This window comes from Gigantopelta aegis, chromosome 10 (genome assembly GCF_016097555.1).
Source record: "Gigantopelta aegis isolate Gae_Host chromosome 10, Gae_host_genome, whole genome shotgun sequence".
In the NCBI taxonomy this organism is placed as follows: domain Eukaryota; kingdom Metazoa; phylum Mollusca; class Gastropoda; order Neomphalida; family Peltospiridae; genus Gigantopelta; species Gigantopelta aegis.
The window spans coordinates 80,647,233-80,666,025 of record NC_054708.1 but is presented as its reverse complement, the minus strand read 5'-3'; the positions used below and the strand labels follow the sequence as shown (position 1 = coordinate 80,666,025).

At 35.8% G+C, this 18,793-nt stretch overlaps 1 protein-coding gene across 1 annotated transcript; it reads left to right on the top strand.

The window, feature by feature from the left end:
- Window positions 1–920: 920 nt before the first annotated feature.
- LOC121382931 (MORN repeat-containing protein 5-like) lies at window positions 921–18,015 on the top strand. Its single transcript, XM_041512612.1, has 5 exons — window positions 921–1,010; window positions 2,489–2,636; window positions 8,052–8,163; window positions 9,530–9,661; window positions 15,610–18,015. The coding sequence occupies exons 1-5, from the start codon at window positions 964–966 to the stop codon at window positions 15,762–15,764; spliced, it is 594 nt and encodes a 197-aa protein (XP_041368546.1). The 5' UTR covers window positions 921–963; the 3' UTR covers window positions 15,765–18,015.
- The last annotated feature ends 778 nt before the right edge of the window (window positions 18,016–18,793 follow it).

The following is an 18,793-nucleotide window of genomic DNA, read 5'->3' as shown; positions in this document are numbered from 1 at the left end:
ATTAAAGAAAAAAACAGAACCAAATAGTGGCCGTTTGCCTCGCTAAGCAGACGGGTGTTATAAAGTTTGTTTTGTTCAACGACACCACTAGAGCACATTGATTTATGAACCATCGGCTATTGGATGTCAAACATTTAGTAATTTTAACATATAGTCTTACAGAGGAAACCCGCAACATTTTTCCATTAGTAGCAAGGGATCTTTTATATGCACCATCCCACAAACAGTATTGCACATACCACAGCCTTTGATATACCAGTCATGGTGCACTGGCTGAAACGAGAAATAGCCCAACTTGCCCACCAACGGAGATCTATCCCAGAACGAAGAATCCGGGTCGTTTTGCCCTAAAACCAATTCGAACACTGCGTTGTTTCGCCAAAATAAAAATTAGGGCGAAACGACTCGGTTGGAGGTACGAATCGACCCTGCTCAAAACGACTCGGATGAACTAGTAATAAGGGCGAAACGACCTGTTACCCAGAACGACCGCGCAGTAAGCGAGCGCTTTACTACTGGGCTATGTCCCCCCCCCCCCCCCCCACACACCACTACCACAGACGGCTGTTATAACATACAGGTAGAATAAAGAAGTAAATGCATTAGGCGGATTTTTTTTGGTGGTCGTTACAGACAGGTAGCTGTTATATACAGGTAGAATAAAGAGGAAATGCATTGGGTTGGAGTTATGGATAGGTGACTGTTAGATCACTCTCGACCGTGCTAGATAGATAGATGGATAGATAGACAGACGTACAGACAGATATATATGGGATTGATATTGAAATTTAAAATAAAAATGCAGGTGCCTAGCCAATAGGCCTCCACACATTTTGTGTGTGTGTGTGTGTGTGTGTGTGTGTGTGTTTGTGTGTGTGGTGAGACCAAAACTGATCCGGAATAATTATCAGAGTTATCGCTCTTCTTTTTCTATGGTTACGAAGGAGCCAGCAAAGCATCAAAATGGAGTACATGGGAAGTTCGTACGATGGCGATTACAAAAATGGAAGGTAAATAAAATGGTGATGGACAAATAAAATGATAATTATGCAATAGTATTGTATCCAGAACATAAAGAATAGTGTGTACACAAGCTAATATAAATGTGGGGTACCCATTCATACAAATTGTAGTGTACCGTTACCTAAATCCGCGTGTCGCCTATTCCCGTGGAATGCTGATCAACTCGCCACCAAAGTAACCCCCACCCCGATTTTTGTTGTTCAGACACTGTCATGGGTAATAAAATAATATTGTGAATGGCTTATCCCTTAGCTCTGTCCTGTTCTTGTATGTGGATAGGTCTACTAAGGTGGACGACAGTCACTTTTTGCATCCATGTTTTGGCTTTGTACACAATAAATATAACATATCTATTGGTAATTTTTTTATATGATATATTTGACAAAAGGTACTTTTTATTTCTTGCATCTTTTAAAACTTAAAATTAATATTTTGTTAATAATTATGAAAAATACAAAAATACCAACCTGTAAACAGTGTTTGTTATAGAAATTTAACTGGGGTCAAGGTTAGTAGACCAGTTTTTATTTTAATGTGGCGAAGCATTATAATAATATAGCTAATTTTGAATTTGAATAAAATGAGTATTCCAATGACGTCACTTTGCATCTACTTACTATAACTATAAATTGGTTTGATAACGTTTCTGTTTTGAGAATGCTGGAAAAATTCCAATGCAAAATTGCTAGTGAAACGTTTTTGTTTGAAAATTACTAATGCACCAGAATGTGTTTGAAGAAAATCTTGTGATTAAAAAATTGTACCTTTTATGAAATATGGATATTTATTTTGTACGAAACCAAACCAAGGGTGTGAAAAGTGACTGTTGTCGACCTTAAAGGACATTCCTGAGTTTGCTGCATTGTAAGATGTTTCTGACTAATAAAATATTTCTACAATTAAACTTACATATTAAATATGTTTTCTTGTTTAGAATATCAGTGTCTGTATATTCAATGTGTTTCTGGTTGTCTTAATATTTATAAGAATCCCAAACTGGATTTTGTCTTCAAATAATGTCATACATACGAAAAAACAATATTTTAGGAAATAAAATAAAATTTAACCTAGTACAAATATTAGAACAATCAGAAACACGTTTAATATACAGCCACTACTATTTTATGCAGAGAAAATATATTTGATATGTAATTACAATCGTTAAAAAGTCTCTGTTAGTCGTTAACATCTTAAAAATTGCAGCAAACTCGGGAATGTCCCTTTAATAGCTCCTCAAACAGCAAAGTCCAAATCCTTTTTTGTTTTTGTTTTTTTGGTCACTGTATTCATGTAACAAGTATATTATTATTAAAATTATAGGCTACATATAATTGTGCATATTATGATACGAAGGAAATTTAGGCAAACTTCATGATTAATAACAAAAGAGTAATTTAATTACCATTATGACAGTTGTAAGATTTATGAAATAATAGTTTATACTTTTTTTTCTTTGTTTTTCCAGAATGGAGGGTAAAGGTGTCTACACCTTTCCCACGGAAACCCGTTATGAAGGTGACATGTACGATGGAATGTTCCATGGGCGAGGAACTCTATATTTTCCCAATAAAAGTCAATTTGAGGCCGAGTGGGACAAAGGCTATGTTGTAAAGGTACATAATACTACACATAGATTGAAAGAGTTAAATGTTATCCTTTAAAAATACAAACAAATACTTTCTGTTATCTCAACCAATTACTTGTAAGTCAGTATTTAATTTGGTTAAATATATATACATACTAGGATATGATTTTTATTTTAAAATAAAAGTTGAATTGATTTATGAAAAGTTGACAACTAATCCATCCTTGAATCATTATGGTAATATTTTAGCTTTTTTGTGAAATCTGTTTTATGCCTCTAAAAGCAGAAATTGGATTTCTAGAAAATGGCATCCCTAATTGTATTAAAGCCTATCCCTGATAAATGGGAGAAAATTTTGATTGTAAAACTTTAAAGATATATTTAGCTTTTTGCTAAATGATTCAGACCCATATATTGCTTTGAGGTGGTTTGAGCACAGTAAACTATTTTTTTTTTTTTAAAGTTGGTCAGGTTAAGTCATAGGGTTTCACATGCACATTCAGAACCAGCTGTTGTAGTGCATGCCTGTCATGGGCACAAGTTCTTGCATGAGTAGGCCTTTCCATCCAAGACAGGAAAGGGATGGGGAGGAGGGACTTTTGCTTACTACTTTAGCATTAAAGGAGCACTGAAGACTGGTTGTTGCGGCCGAGATAAACAAGATGAAAGAGGTGGTGGTAATTTTTAAATTTTCTCAGTAGATGAATTAAGTCAAAAAGTTGCAGTAATTTTTTGCGTTATGTCTAAAAATATTCTTGTGATTGAACCCTAATTTTGAATGATTCCGCCTAAAGTTAAAGTATGTCGGATTTTTAATTTAGGCTAAATGTACCAACATTATACAAACCTAGGGTAGGTGGGGTAGCCCTGAAAAGGGCTGTCAGGGTTGCTTTTCGGCATCAACGTTTGGTATTAGGAACACCTGTTGGTAGTCCTGTACGACACTCGGGGTACTCTCTGGCAAAGACCCTGTGCAATTAAGACCTTGTGTATTATCATGTGGGAGTAGCCCACGTGGACAGAAACCTGTAGCAGCACGTTCCACTGGACACTAGCTCCATCCATGACATTCAAGACAAAGCTCCTCGCTGGTTGTCAAATTGGTGCAGGAGTAGCCCACGCGGACAGAAACCTGTAGCAGCACGTTCCACTGGACACTAGCTCCATCCATGACATTCAAGACAAAGCTCCTCGCTGGTTGTCAAATTGGTGCAGGAATGACTTCCTGGATGGCCGACTGGGTAGCTGCTCGAATGTGGGGCTGGATATAATCAAGTGTTGTTCTGTGGTTGGTACTGTCTGGTTAAGCCAGAGTGCTGCCTCATCCGTGGGTTTTACTCCTGAGGAGTATGTGGTTGGTCTGGTTTTAGATGTAGTTTAAATAGCATCAGTTGTATGGTAAGTTGATTTAAAAATACTAGTAAAAAGGTTTGGTGCTGCAATTTATTTCACTTAGAAATTTAATGATTGTAACTTTGTGATGATTGTTTGCATGCTACATACAATTGTACATGTGTATATTATATATTATGCACAAAAAAAAGAAGAAGAGCAGACAGACAGACTACCATATTTATAAATATTTGTTGGCTGTCAACTGCCTCGGTTATTTTGTCATACGTTTTATTTGACATGCTAGTTTAAATTAATTATTTTATCAAATTATAATAGATAACAGAGCTGGGGGTGTTTCCATTTTAGTAAATGAAAATATCCCTCAGAATGTAATTCCATTAAATACTAATTTGCAAGCTGTGGCTGTAAAGGTCACAGCCCATAAAAGTATAACTTTATGCTCTCTCTATTTGCCTCCTCGTAATAATTTCAATTTCAATCCCAAAGATCTTCAAGATCTCTTCGACCAACTCCCTAGCCCTTTTGTGGTTATGGGAGATTTCAATGGTCACCACACTTTGTGGGGATGCGAGGATGTAAATACTCGAGGCAAACAATTAGAAGACTTAATTCTCAAAAATAACTTAATTATATTTAATGATAAAAGTCAAACTTATTTTCACGCTGCAAGTGGCTCTTTCACTTCAATTGATCTAACTTTATGTAGTCCATCACTGTTTCTGGATTTCTCTTGGAAAGTCGGTCCAGACCCCTGTGGCAGTGACCACTTTCCGATTTTTTTGGAGAATGATGGACCACCATCACTTGAAAGAGTTCAAAGATGGAAGTTATGGAGGGCTGACTGGGATCAGTTTCAGCATCTATGCAGCACTCGTCTGCAACAATCTGCCATTGACGATGCTGACTATCCCATACCCTTTTTTACTTCCATTTTAAAAGAAATTGCAGAAGAAACTATTCCCAAGACTTCGGCAGTGCCGAAACGTTTCACTAAACCATGGTTCAATGAATCATGCAAAGATGCTATTAAGGAACGAAACAGGCACATTGAGAGGTTTAAATGGGAACCCACCTGGGACAACCTCTCTGCCTATCGTATTGCTAAGGCAAAGGCCCGCAGAGAGATCAGACAAAGTAAGAAAACATCTTGGAGAAAATATGTCTCCAAGTTGAATTCCCAAACCTCTGTGAAATCTGTTTGGAATAGGATCCGTAAAATCAAGGGAAAAGAATCCAGTAGTACTGTCCATCATTTGTCTGTCAATGACACAAACGTCACATCTCAACGTGACATCGCCAATGCACTGGCAGACAACTTTTCTCATAACTCCTCTTCTGCGTTCAGCTCAGATCCTTTCACATCTGTCCGTACTAAAGCTGAAAAGCAACCTATTAATTTTTCATCTGAGAATGCTGAAGTATACAACAGGCCCTTCTCTTCGGAGGAGTTGCAGGATGCTCTTCGAAAAGCCCATGATACTTCGGTGGGACCAGATGAAATACATTACCAACTACTAAAACATTTAACCAGATCTTCTCTTTTAGTTCTTTTGAACATGTTTAATAACATCTGGAGTTCTGGTGACTTTCCTTCTGATTGGAGGAAGGCTATTATAATTCCTATTCCAAAGCCTGGCAAGGATCCTACTGACCCTACCAGTTACCGCCCCATCGCTCTCACAAGCTGCATCTGCAAAACTATGGAATGAATGATCAATCGTAGACTTGTCTGGTTTCTCGAGTCCCACAAATTGCTTACTAACGTGCAATGTGGGTTCAGATCCAGTCGAGGTACGGTTGATCATCTCGTTCGATTTGAAACGTTTTGTCGCGAGGCCTTCGTCAATAATCAACACCTGGTTTCAGTGTTCTTTGATTTGGAAAAGGCCTACGATACCGCATGGAAGTATGGGATTTTAAAAGACCTCCATGGCATGGGCCTAAGAGGTCTTCTTCCAAATTTTATTTCTAACTTTTTAAAAGATAGAATTTTTAAAGTGCGAGTGGGATCCACGTTTTCAGATTCCCACTCACAAGACATGGGGGTGCCCCAAGGTAGCATCCTGTTGGTTACCCTATTCTTAATTAAAATTAACAGCATCGCCCAGTGTTTAAAACCTGGTGTCGATTGCTCACTATATGTTGACGATTTTCAGATTTGTTACAGGTCGTCCAATATGAGTATCATTGAGCGTCAGTTGCAGCTTTGTTTGAATAAGCTTCAACAATAGACAACTGACAATGGCTTTCGATTCTCAAAGTCAAAAACGGTCTGTATGCACTTCTGCCAGAAAAGAGGTCACCACCTAGACCCTCAGCTGTTTCTGGACAAAAGCCCGATTCCCGTGGTCGAGGAGACCAAATTTCTGGGAATTATATTTGACAGGAAGCTATCTTTCATACCTCATTTAAAATATGTTAAAAAGAAAGGGCTAAAGGCCCTAACTATTCTCAAAGTTATTGCCAGCACAGAGTGGGGAGCAGACCGTAAGGTTATGCTCCGACTGTATCGATCTTTGATTAGATCTAAACTAGATTACGGCTCTATTGTGTATGGGTCGGCACGCAAGACTTACTTGCAGATGCTTGATCCAATACACAACCAGGGACTTAGGCTTTGTCTTGGTGCTTTCAGAACATCTCCTGTGGAAAGTTTGTACGTCGATGCACACGAACCTAGTTTGGGTGCTAGACGTGCAAAGCTGTCTTTGCAGTATGCTACCAAGATAAAGTCAATGCCAAAACACCCCACCCATAACGCTATCTTTGACAACCGATTTATGAAGTTGTTTGATGCGAAGCCAAATGCAATCTGCACATTTGGTCTTCGCATTAGGCAGCTTTTATCTGCTTCCAACATTGATCTTTCAGACATTTTGGAAACACCTTCATATTTTGTTTTGCCACCTTGGTGCATAAAACCACCTAAAATTGTGTTGGATCTCGTGCATCTGAAGAAAGATCGCACGGATCCAATTATTTATAACCAATATTTTATGGAAATAAAAGAGAAATACTGTGACTACATCCCTATTTACACGGATGGGTCACGGGATGGGAATTCTGTGGCTTGTGCCACAGTTTTTCCATCAGACAAAATAATCTCTATGAGATTGCCTGATTTGGCATCTATATTTAGTGCCGAAACTTGGGCAATTATTAAAGCCCTAGAGGAAATCAAAACCTCTAGCTCCTCTAAATTTATAATCTATACCGACTCACTTTCGTGTCTCCAGTCTTTACAATATATGAAGCTGGAACATCCCTTAATTGGGATGCTGATACGAAAGTGTGTCTTTTTATCTATTAACAATAAGAATATTGTGTTTTGTTGGGTACCCAGCCATGTTGGCATCAGAGGCAATGAAGAGGCAGATTGTGCTGCCAAGTCTGCTTTGACTTTGCCACGTGCCAATGCTGGTATTCCCTATAGTGATCTCAAACATCACGTAAATAATTATATCTTTTCTACTTGGCAAGACGATTGGAACGGTGCGGTCGCGAACAAGCTTCATTCTGTTAAGCCAGTCCTGAGAGAGTGGCAGTCCTCCTACAGGCGGTGCAGAAGGGATGAAATAGTCTTGTGTCGTGCTCGCATCGGACATACTTACATTACCCATTCATTTATTCTCAAGAAGGATCCTCCACCTCAGTGTGAGCATTGTCAGTGTACACTGACGGTGCACCATATTTTGGTGGAGTGTAATCATCTGATCCAGACTAGAAACGATATATTCGAAGCAAGGGATGTGGTGGAATCCTTTAGATTCCACCCTGAACTGGATTTTATTCCAAATTTATATTTACTTTTGTGTAATATTTGATTTGTAACATGAATTTTACCTTTATAACAAATGTGATATGTATTATTTTGTACAGCTCTTTACACTGTCTTTGACTTAACATTTCAAATTTCATGTACCACCGCACAGCTCTATACACTGTTTTTAACCTAACCTTTTATTTTTACCATTGTATGACACCCAATAGCCGATGTATTATTTGTGCTGGGGTGTCGTTAAACATCCATTCAATTCAATTCAATTCAATAGATAAAAAAAATCATAATAAAACCTTTTTTATTTAGGGTAAATACAAGTTTGCTGATGGACTAGAATATGATGAAGATAACTGGGAGTATTGTGATGGCTATGATAGGAGATTCTACACAGAAATATGTAAAGGCTTGAAGCCAGCAGGTAAATATTTTAATTTCACTAAACAAGTAGCTACTTCAGGAAATTTGTTACTGACAGCTTAACCAGTAAATGCCTGTTACAGAGAATTTAACTTGGTGTGGTCACACATGTAAAGAGTGAATACCATGGTGTGGTTAAGAGATATGGAAATTGTTTTCTTCTTGTAGATGGCCTGAGACATTTTAACTCTGCTATTTTATTATTTTAAATGCTCATTGGGTAAAACCAGGTCGACTGAATTGTCAAGTACAATTTAAGGCCTCCAGATTTCATGAAAATTATAATTTTCAATAGCATATATAAAATAACAAGAGTACCGGTGAGGTACTTGATACGCCCGTCAGGAATTTGATGGAAAACCATATCTATATTAATGAATATGTTATGGGTATGATTCAATTCTAATTATGTGAAATTTTTGCAATGGGGTGGAAGAACAGTTTGTTTTGGATCAACTACTGATGATACTATATCCATTGGAGAAGGTGCTGTCTGATTAATGAAGTTATTGTTCTTTATTAGATGATAATTATTATATGATGTTCAGAATATAGACAAATTATTTGATTTATTTGTATGACAGTGAGCTAGTAATTATATGTGACACACCACCATCCCGAGTTGTTCCTATATGTGAGCTTTGATGGTCCTGTATGCATCTGTATGTGAGATATGGTTCGGACAAGGAAAAAGTTAACAGACGGATGGACAGACGAACAATGCCATACCATAATACAACCCATCATATATAGGCGTATAATAAAAAAATAAAAAATCAATACTGTTATGTGCAGTAGACCATGAAAAGTAGGTCACAGTCACCTAGTAATAGTACGCGACACTCCGCCATCCCAAGTTGTTCCTACATATGTGAGGTTTGATGGTCCTTTATGCATATGTATGTAAGATATATGGTCCGGACAGGAAAACGTTAACAGAGGGACAAACAGATGAACAATGCCATACCATAATATGACCCATCATAGGTAATAAAAAAAAAATCAATCAATAATTGTTTTTTTTTTAAATCACATAAATGAAAATATCCATTGTCACCAACCAATATCACAATTACATGAAAACAGTTTCTGATGGGTTCAGATTCTGTTGATCACATGACATGGAACTAAAAAGGTATTTCCCATATATTTTGAAATCCTGAAGCCTGAATTTATTATGCTCCCATATAATAATAATAATTCAAAAAGTGATAAAATTGGAGGGGCTAGGGGAAGAGGGTATATTAGCCATGGTAACATAGTCTATGTTGTTAAATCATCCACTTTAAGGCTGGTAGGTGCCTTAAATACCATGTGTTCCCTTATGTTTATTTCCATCAATATATTTATGAATTTGCTTGTTACAGGAAGATCTCAGCTCACAAATGTAGACCCACCTCGAACCATTCCAGAATTTCATTATGACTGTGGAGACGGTTACTACAATCCAAAAACTCGAGTCATTGTTGATTACAACTTCAAGTTCCTCCGAAATGCAGGTCAGCAGATATCAGTATATATTACACACACAGTATATTTTATCGAGAGTGCAGGGAACTTTTTGTTTTCAAAATCTTGATTAGCTATATTTGTAGTGAATTAAAAATTTATTAGCAACTAGCTACTGTTTAATGAAACTTGCATAGTGAATTGCGATGCAATACTGAACAAAATCTTCATTATAGTGATCAGAATGTAATTTTTAAAGCTATAGTTATTGCTAGGTTTACTGGCATGTTCCATGTTTATAATCTTCCACAGGAACTTTTCTGTTTTACACAACCTCCCCAATGTTCTAGAAGCTGGTTGGATGAAAATGCCTGTGTAAAACTGCTCCCATTAAAAATTGAAATGTGCATAAAATGTTACAACTACACTCTTGAGGCTCAGTTTCGATTCCTTTTTAATACTTTACTATTTACTATATATAGTTTTTAAAAAAGATAGCGCCCACCCACTTCACATTTCATTCCTGTTAGGGATGGGGGTGGGACATAGCCCAGTGGTAAAGTGCTGTCTTGATGCACAGTCAGTCTGGGATCGATGCCCGTCGGTAGGCCCATTGGGCTATTTCTCATCACAGCTAGTACACCATGACTGGTATATCAAAGGCCGTGGTATGTGCTATCCTGTCTTTGGGATGGTGCATATAAAAGATCCCTTGCTACAAATGGAAAAATGTAGCGAGTTTCTCTCTATGACTGTCAAAATGACTGTATGTTTGACATCCAATAGCCGATCATTAATAAATCAATGTGCTCTAGTGATGTTGTTTTTCCAACATATGTGGTATTATTGATATATCTGAATTCAAAGGATAAATAATACATATTATAATACACCCTATCTGTACTGATACATTTGCTACTGTTTGTATTTCACATTCGTTGTCAGTTATGTACAAACCCGTACCTCTTAGATTTGACTAATTTTCATGACTTTTTTTCAAAGATGTGATAAACAAAAGAATGTGGCATAATTAAATAAGCTTTAATACCCTAAAGTGATCCGTATATTTAATTTTCAAAATAATACATTTCAACTTGTATCATGTATTTTGTTACTTAGTTACAGTCACAGTGGTGAAGTGCTCACTTGATGTGCAGTCGGTCTGGGATCGATCCCCGTCAGTTATTGGGTTATTTCTTGTTCCAGACAGTGCACCACAACTGGTATATCAAAGGGTGTATAGTATGAGCTATTCTGTCTGGGATGGTGGATATAAAAGATCCCTTGCTACTAACGTAAAAATATAGCAGGTTTCCTCTCTGACTATATGTCAAAATTAACAAATGTTTGATATCCAATAGTTGATTATTAATAAATCAATGTGCTTTAGTGGTGTTGTTAAACAAAACAAACTTTAACTTTCTTAAAATTGGTTGACAGTGTTGCAAATAATATATTATGTTATACAGGACTGGCCATATCTTAAAATTTCAGTTCCTCACCGGACAAGTAACTAAAATTTCACTTGCCCACAGAAAAAACGTAACTCGTCCCAAAATGGAAGCAGTTTAATCAAAATTTAAACAAACTGTACATGTCAAACAATTTCACATCATACAAAGCACTTGTAAGCCCTGTATTACTAAATATGTTTATTTACTTCAATTTGTGATTGTAAAAAAAAAAAAAATACTATGGGAATGAAGGAAAATGGGAAATTAGTTAACGTTAACCCTTTACTTTAGAATGATCATTGAAAATATGTTACTTTGAGTTAATGATTTCAAAGTGAATAACATTAATTTGGGTTGTTTTGGTTTGTTTGTTTCGTTGGGTTTTTTGGGGTGGGGTCATAATAGACAAGGGTACCAGAGATGTTTTGTGTTTAAATATTTTTAAAAAGTATACCCCTCTATATGCAGAACATTGCATTTCAGGACATTTAATTTTTCCAAATTTTCAGAGGGAGTGTATCCTCGGTTTTCCTTAGAAATTCAGGCATTTGGCATTCTCAATGCGAGTTCGACACACAGACTCAGTCGGAGACTGCTTATATCCCGTTGCAAATTTTTCTGATCATGTGCCTACTCACTGTTCTTTAATATTTAGTCAGTTAAATGTTAATTGCATGTACATTTAATATATCAATTTAATTGGAAAACAAATGCAAAAATTTGCAGATGGACAACCTAATTTCTTAATATGAAATGCTAGTGGAAATACCCTGACCTCGTTTTACATCATAAACGTGTTGCGTGAGCTCACATAGATAAAGTGAAGACTAACTTTACAAAGCATCTATACTTATCCATTTTAGTAACATGCTGGATCGATTGTAACATTCTAAACAGCTTTTTCTCGATCTTTCAATGTTTTTTGCAATTTACTTCACGGACACCAACATGAAATACCATGTTTTACGAATACAGGCCTAATTTCTAATAAAAAAGAAGAAGAAATAAGTGTTTTATTTAACGATGCACTCAACACATTTTATTTACGGTTATAGGGTGTATACTACCAAATCAAATCCCATAGACGACAATAGTAACATATGTGGCTAAAACTCCTACCTGCAACATATCAACCAACATAAACACCACAGATATAAATACTACCACCCCTTACACTTAAAGTGAATCAGAAAAAAATGGGGGTCAAACTGCTCGTTTCTGAGATAACGGGTAGCGTCTATGACTACCCTAGTTTCGCACAAAATTCGAGTACTTTTTTTTTACAGGTACCCCATACATGTTTCAAGCACAAGGCTACTTGACACATTGGTACTAGATGAAATAAAATTGCACTTTTTTTTTTACCCAGATGAAACTATTATTTTTTACAACCAACACACTCACATTTATAACCAATCACAGGACTTGTGGTGTTCACTTCTCTATCAAAAGTTCGGTCTCGAACTTTGACCCAGCCGGAAGTTATTTGGTTTAGTACTACCTATACTGATAACATACATTTTTCAAAAAGTGTCCAGCTATGTGTCTTTATGACAACCAGGATCTGGTGTATTCTGACATAAACTGACAACCTCACTGAAACTGTTGTTTCTACAGTGCAACCTAATATAATGTACACCTAAAAAAGCATATATATTGCATATAGTTTTGTACAAATGCAATATGTCATATTAAACAACAAAATGTTTAAAAATAAAACTCCTGAAGATATTTACTTTCAGTTGGGTGTGTGTACTCAGGTATATATGTAGAGACAACAAAGATAGTCAGAGTACCTCTACCCCTTTAAAGAATTTCATTAAAACACATGCACTTGATTAACCCCTAGATTATGAAGACCTTAACAGGCATATCAAAGAAATATCAGTATTAAAAAAATACACTGTCTGAGGAAGGAAACACAAACATGACTGTACCTGTATGAAGTAATGACTTAATGTCCTGAACATTAGTGTTGGGAGGAAATCCTGTATGCTGGGTGTGGGTGTCTTCAAGTTACCAGGTGTGGGAAATTCAAATCCATCGACCATGCTAATTTTCATAATGAACCATCAAAACTATTGGCAGCCACCAATATTCCTGACTATATTTTATTTATAGCCTACTTTAGTTGGAGGTTTTAATAGTTGTGATATCTGGAATAATCATGCAGCTTTAACACATTTATTTTTGATCAATTACTGAAAAAAACTATTTTTAAATGACAAAATTACCCGAACATCTATTTTCTTGCATTATTTTCTAATCCGGATGAATACAGTATGTACATTAGATGTATTCCTACAATCTGTAATCCAGCATTTTATTTAGCTAGTAACATTAGGTAATACAGCTTTAACAATAAAATAAATTATCAACTTAATCCAAGGCAGATAATCAAATCTGAAAAAATTGGTTCTGAATCTAGTATAAACTCAAAATGCTTTTCATGAGAGCTAACTAAGTGATTATTAAGAAGAAAAAAATGATCTGGAGATCTAAGGATATGTTTAACAACATTTTTGTTATGTACAAATAAGAACAGAAGGCACAATAGTGACAACAAATTTACTTATGTTTTTGGTAAAGTTTTTCTTCAAATTTACTTAAAATTTTGCATAAAACTACAAATTTGTCTAAAATATAACTCAGCACCCTATAAATATGTCAAAATGACAATAAAAATCAACTTCTTTACAAATTTGAGTTTTCAGAATTTCATACATAAAAAATTAACAATGTTAATGGAAACTAAAGACATTAACCCACTATTGGCACATGCTATTTTTAATATAAAAATAAATTGCTATTAAAATCTTAGTTCAGGTTGCCTATATATAATACCATATTTAAGAGCAGTTGTATATGGCAAGTCAAATACCATGTAAAAAGAAATTATTGAAATCTTTACAGTATGAATTATAGGCCAAAACCAACTTTTCTTCAGTGCTAACTTTGATTCAAACTCCATTCAGAGCCATGTACAGAGATTATTGTCAAGGTCATGGTCATTGTGAACTTGCATGATTGAGTGATGGCTAATTAATCAACCAGTATAGTTTAATTAAATAAAATGACAAAATCATATTTTTTATTATGCACTGAATATGTGCTATAGGGTGTATACTACCAAATCAAATCCCATAGACGACAATAGTAACATATGTGGCTAAAACTCCTACCTGCAACGTATCAACCGACATAAACGCCACGGATATAAATACTACCACCCCTTACACTTAAAGTGAATCAGAAAAAAATGGGGGTCAAGCTGCTCGTTTCTGAGATAACGGGTAGTGTCTATGACTACCCTAGTTTCGCACAAAATTCGAGTACTTTTTTTTACAGGTACCCCATACATGTTTCAAGCACAAGGCTACTTGACACATTGGTACTAGATGAAATAAAATTGCACTTTTTTTTTTACCCAGATGAAACTATTATTTTTTACAACCAACACACTCACATTTATAACCAATCACAGGACTTGTGGTGTTCACTTCTCTATCAAAAGTTCGGTGCACCTCGAACTTTGACCCAGCCGGAAGTTATTTGGTTTAGTACTACCCATATGGTGTCAGACACATGGTTTAAGGACCACACAGATTTTGAGAGGAAACCCACTGTCACCACTACATGGGCTACTCTTTCCGATTAGCAGCAAGGGATCTTTTATTTGCACTTCCCACAGGCAGAATAGCACAAACGATGGCCTTTGTTGAACCAATTATGAATCACTGGTCGATGCAAGTGGTTTACACCTACCCATTGAGCCTTACGGAGCACTCACTCAGGGTTTGGAGTCGGTATCTGGATTAAAAATCCCATGCCTCGACTGGGATCCGAACCCAGTACCTACCAGCCTGTAGACCGATGGCCTAACCACGACGCCGGTAAATAATTTCTAACATGCCTTCAATGGGGGTGCATGGGGGCTTATTCAAAGATATGGGCCTACTTCCAGTCAAATACGGTCATCGATATAATAATCATGGGAAATGAAAGTTCGGTTCCGTGATATTACAGACACAATACCGAAAACTATCGTTTCTGTGAAATCCAGGGGCCTGACATACACACACACAGTACATATGGGATGGATGGATGGATGGATGAATACAGAGACAGAGAGAAAGAGAGACAGAAACAGAGAGACAGAGAGGTTGGGGTGGGTCAGTTATATTTTACTTGCACAACCAATCAGTCTGTGAATGGCTTCGTGGTCTTGGCCAAGCTTTGAAATGGCACTTGCTGCAGACTACGGAATTACAAAAATCACAAGTGTACAAAAGGGATAAAGAGGTAGTTTGGGTATAGAAATTTTGTTTGCCCAGCAGACAAATGAACTGTAAATTTTACTTGTCCATGCAAATTTTTACTTGTCTGGGGCAAGCGGACAAAGAACCCATATCACAATACATAAATTCATAATACCCTGGATCCTACAGCTCTGCTACTGTTAGTCTAGAGCATGTAAGTTTTTATTCATGTTTTTTTTTTTTTTTTTTTTTTTTGTCATTGGCCTTGCATACATTCACTTTCAGATGATGATGAGCATGCCTGGATCATAAAAACCTGCAGAAAAGGTTGGGACGAGTTTGTTGGCTACAAGGGAATTCTTTGTATGGTCACATCCGACAAAGACGTCACTCCAGGAAACAGTCAAACCATGGCATCAGAGAGTCAGATATTGTCATAGTTAGTGTTGTAAACAACTACACAACTTACACATTGATGGGTTATGGTGGCAAAAGGCACTATATGGCATGGTGTTAGCTGTCTGGTTTGAAAATTGTTCCTATTGGTTGAAACCAATGTGTTACTTGGTTTTGTTGCATAACCTGCTTCCTATACTCCTAAGACTACCCAAAAATACAATTCCAAGGACATGGTCATGTGTAGGCGAACTACCTTTAATTGTTTGTCTAAGGGCTGGTGTGTAATGATTAGTTGCCACTGATGCACCCAGTGCAAGATTTGTTTTGAAATTTTATAGTGAAAAGTGATAAACAGCCGGCTCGGTAAATGCTTTATGGGGTAGGTCGGTTCTGTTTTTAAAATATGTAATGGGGTTATCCCAAACACTATGCTTATTTGTGTTGTAAAATTGACGAGTTTTTTCTAATGTGAATAAAGCCTTCCCCACATGTAGGTTTGGAAATATGTTTGGTTTTGGCTTGGACCAATACAATATTAAATGAAAACTGAGGGGATCTTGGCAAATCTCAGTGGTCTTATTTTCATGTTACATTAATATTTAATAATTTTGCTACTCTAGAAGTCTATCCTTTCTGGCACCTTTAGCATACTTTAAAAAATAAATAAAATTCTTTAATGTGATGTGGGGACCAATTTACAGATAAGTGACTAATTAGGAACCTGTTTCTGTAATCATGCTTCACTTTTGGCTAGCAATCGTAAAAGTCATTTCCCTTCTGTGGGAAAGTGAATTAAAAGGTGCCTTGCTGCCGCTATTTGGTAGCAGTAGTGTGTGACAGTAGGGGTGGATTTGGGATTTTGTATGAAAAATAAGAACCTCAGAGATGTGTTTTAGAGCCTTTTAAAATATAACAAAATCACAAGTTAAATAACAGACAAAATATTGTCAGTTTATTACTGAAATGATTGTATGTTTCATTTTATCGTGTCAGTACTCATTAATGATGTTCATGTGCATGTGATTTATTAAGAATGATTTTACTTTGACATGTAGTAGTTGAAATCAATCATCCTGGTTCATTTGGGGTGTTTGGTTTTTTGGTCATTCCATTCATCAGGGTTTTTTTGGGGGTTTATTTTTTTTTTTTTGGGGGGGGGGGGGTTCCATTAACTCCATGCTTATGTTTTGGCTATTTTATTATTATTTTATTTTAACTATACCCCAATTTAATTGACAGCATCATGGTTTCTGTAGCCTTGAAATTCAACTACTGGTCTGAATATATTGATTGTGTAAGATAAATTATCTTTCAAATGGCACATTTGTACAACTATGTTTTTAATATTTTTTAACAATTGTTTACCTCTGATGACTTTTATACATAGACTTTATGTAAATATATCACAGTACTAGTAACAAATTTGTTATATGTAAATAAATAATGCAATAGCAAATTTATATTGCTTATTGAAATATTATTTTTATTTAAAAACAAATGAGGTCTATTTGATTTCTCTAACAACTTACATGATAATGAATATACTGTTGTTGTTGTTTTACCCTGTTTTCCACCAGTAGTTATACTTATCAACTTTATAATTATAAAAACATCATGCAGTAGCAAAATTATACTAAAATCATCATTTCACTGTTAGTGTTACAATAGAAATGGTTATGCTGTAATGTATAAACTACATGCAGTCAATCCTTATTAAGTGACCCATTTTAACCAGCCATCTGCCGTAAAGAGACCAGTTTCAATACTCCCTTAAGTGGCCACTTAATATTGGTTTGCCTTCATGTGTATAAATTATGTCGAATGTGTAATCATGTGTGTTTGTGTGTTTTAATTAGTTTCTTGTGTAATGGATATGAATATTAAGTTAAGGGCTGTTTACAATTATCAATGAACATACAAACCAATCATGGCTGTTTGGTAACCTTTCTGCTTTTAAAAACATACATGAAAAATGTTGATTTTAAAAGTACCGGTAATATCTTTATTATGTTGGTTTTTTTGTAAGCATACACTGGAAATTGTGGCATTAAGAACCACCACACACATATCCAGCATACTGTTTGTATATTTATAAAACTATTGATAATTGTGCACTCTCTCTTACTATTGTACTTGGTAGCAGATTATATGTTACAAAAGAAACTACCAAGTTATTTTATATTGACATATATGTTCTCAAATGTTCTTGGAAATATTTATATCTGCTTTTATTATATTTATTACTGTAAATCAGTGAGCCATGTTTTGAGAATGATTAAAATGAAAACATCAGTACCAAGGTTGTGTTTATTTTGCTTGTATTATGTAACACATCATTCAAAGTTTACATGACATCTCCCATTGAATTAGAAACACTACACAATGTCTCAGAATGACCCCTACCATGAAACTTAATCTACTGACATGTAATGCACCTTGCAAACATGTACAGGAACAATCAAACTTGTACAAATTACATGAGATGTAACTTAATCTATTGACGTGTCATGCACCTTGCAACAATCAGACTGGTACAAATTACATCAGATGTTAAAACAAAATACTGTATGTATTAAAGTCTCAGTACACATGCACTTGACTTCTGGGTGAGAATTCATTCATTCCTACTTGTGACACATGGAGTCCACATATTCACTTTTACTATCTGGAGAAAAATTAAAACAATCTGTATTTTTCAATAGTAATATCGTGCATTGACATTTTAGGGTATACAGTGGTAAGGGGGACTAGTGTGAATTGGTTCCTGCACTACCAAGATACTACAGCAAAATGGTGTCTAATAAAAAAAAAAAATTGAGATGCAATTTCTTTCTTTTTTGCGGGGTGTAAGGGGTTTGATTTTGCTCACTCTGTAGAGTGCTCACCTGAGGTAATATTGGACAGAACCTCCTCTGCTGACCCACTGTCTTTTTTCTTGTCCCAAACAGTTACCAATGACTGGTATATCAAAGACCATGGTATGTGCTATCATGTCTGTGAAAAAGTGCATATAAAAGATTCCTTGCAGTTGATTGAAAAATGATGTGGGTTTCATCTGAAGATTACGTCA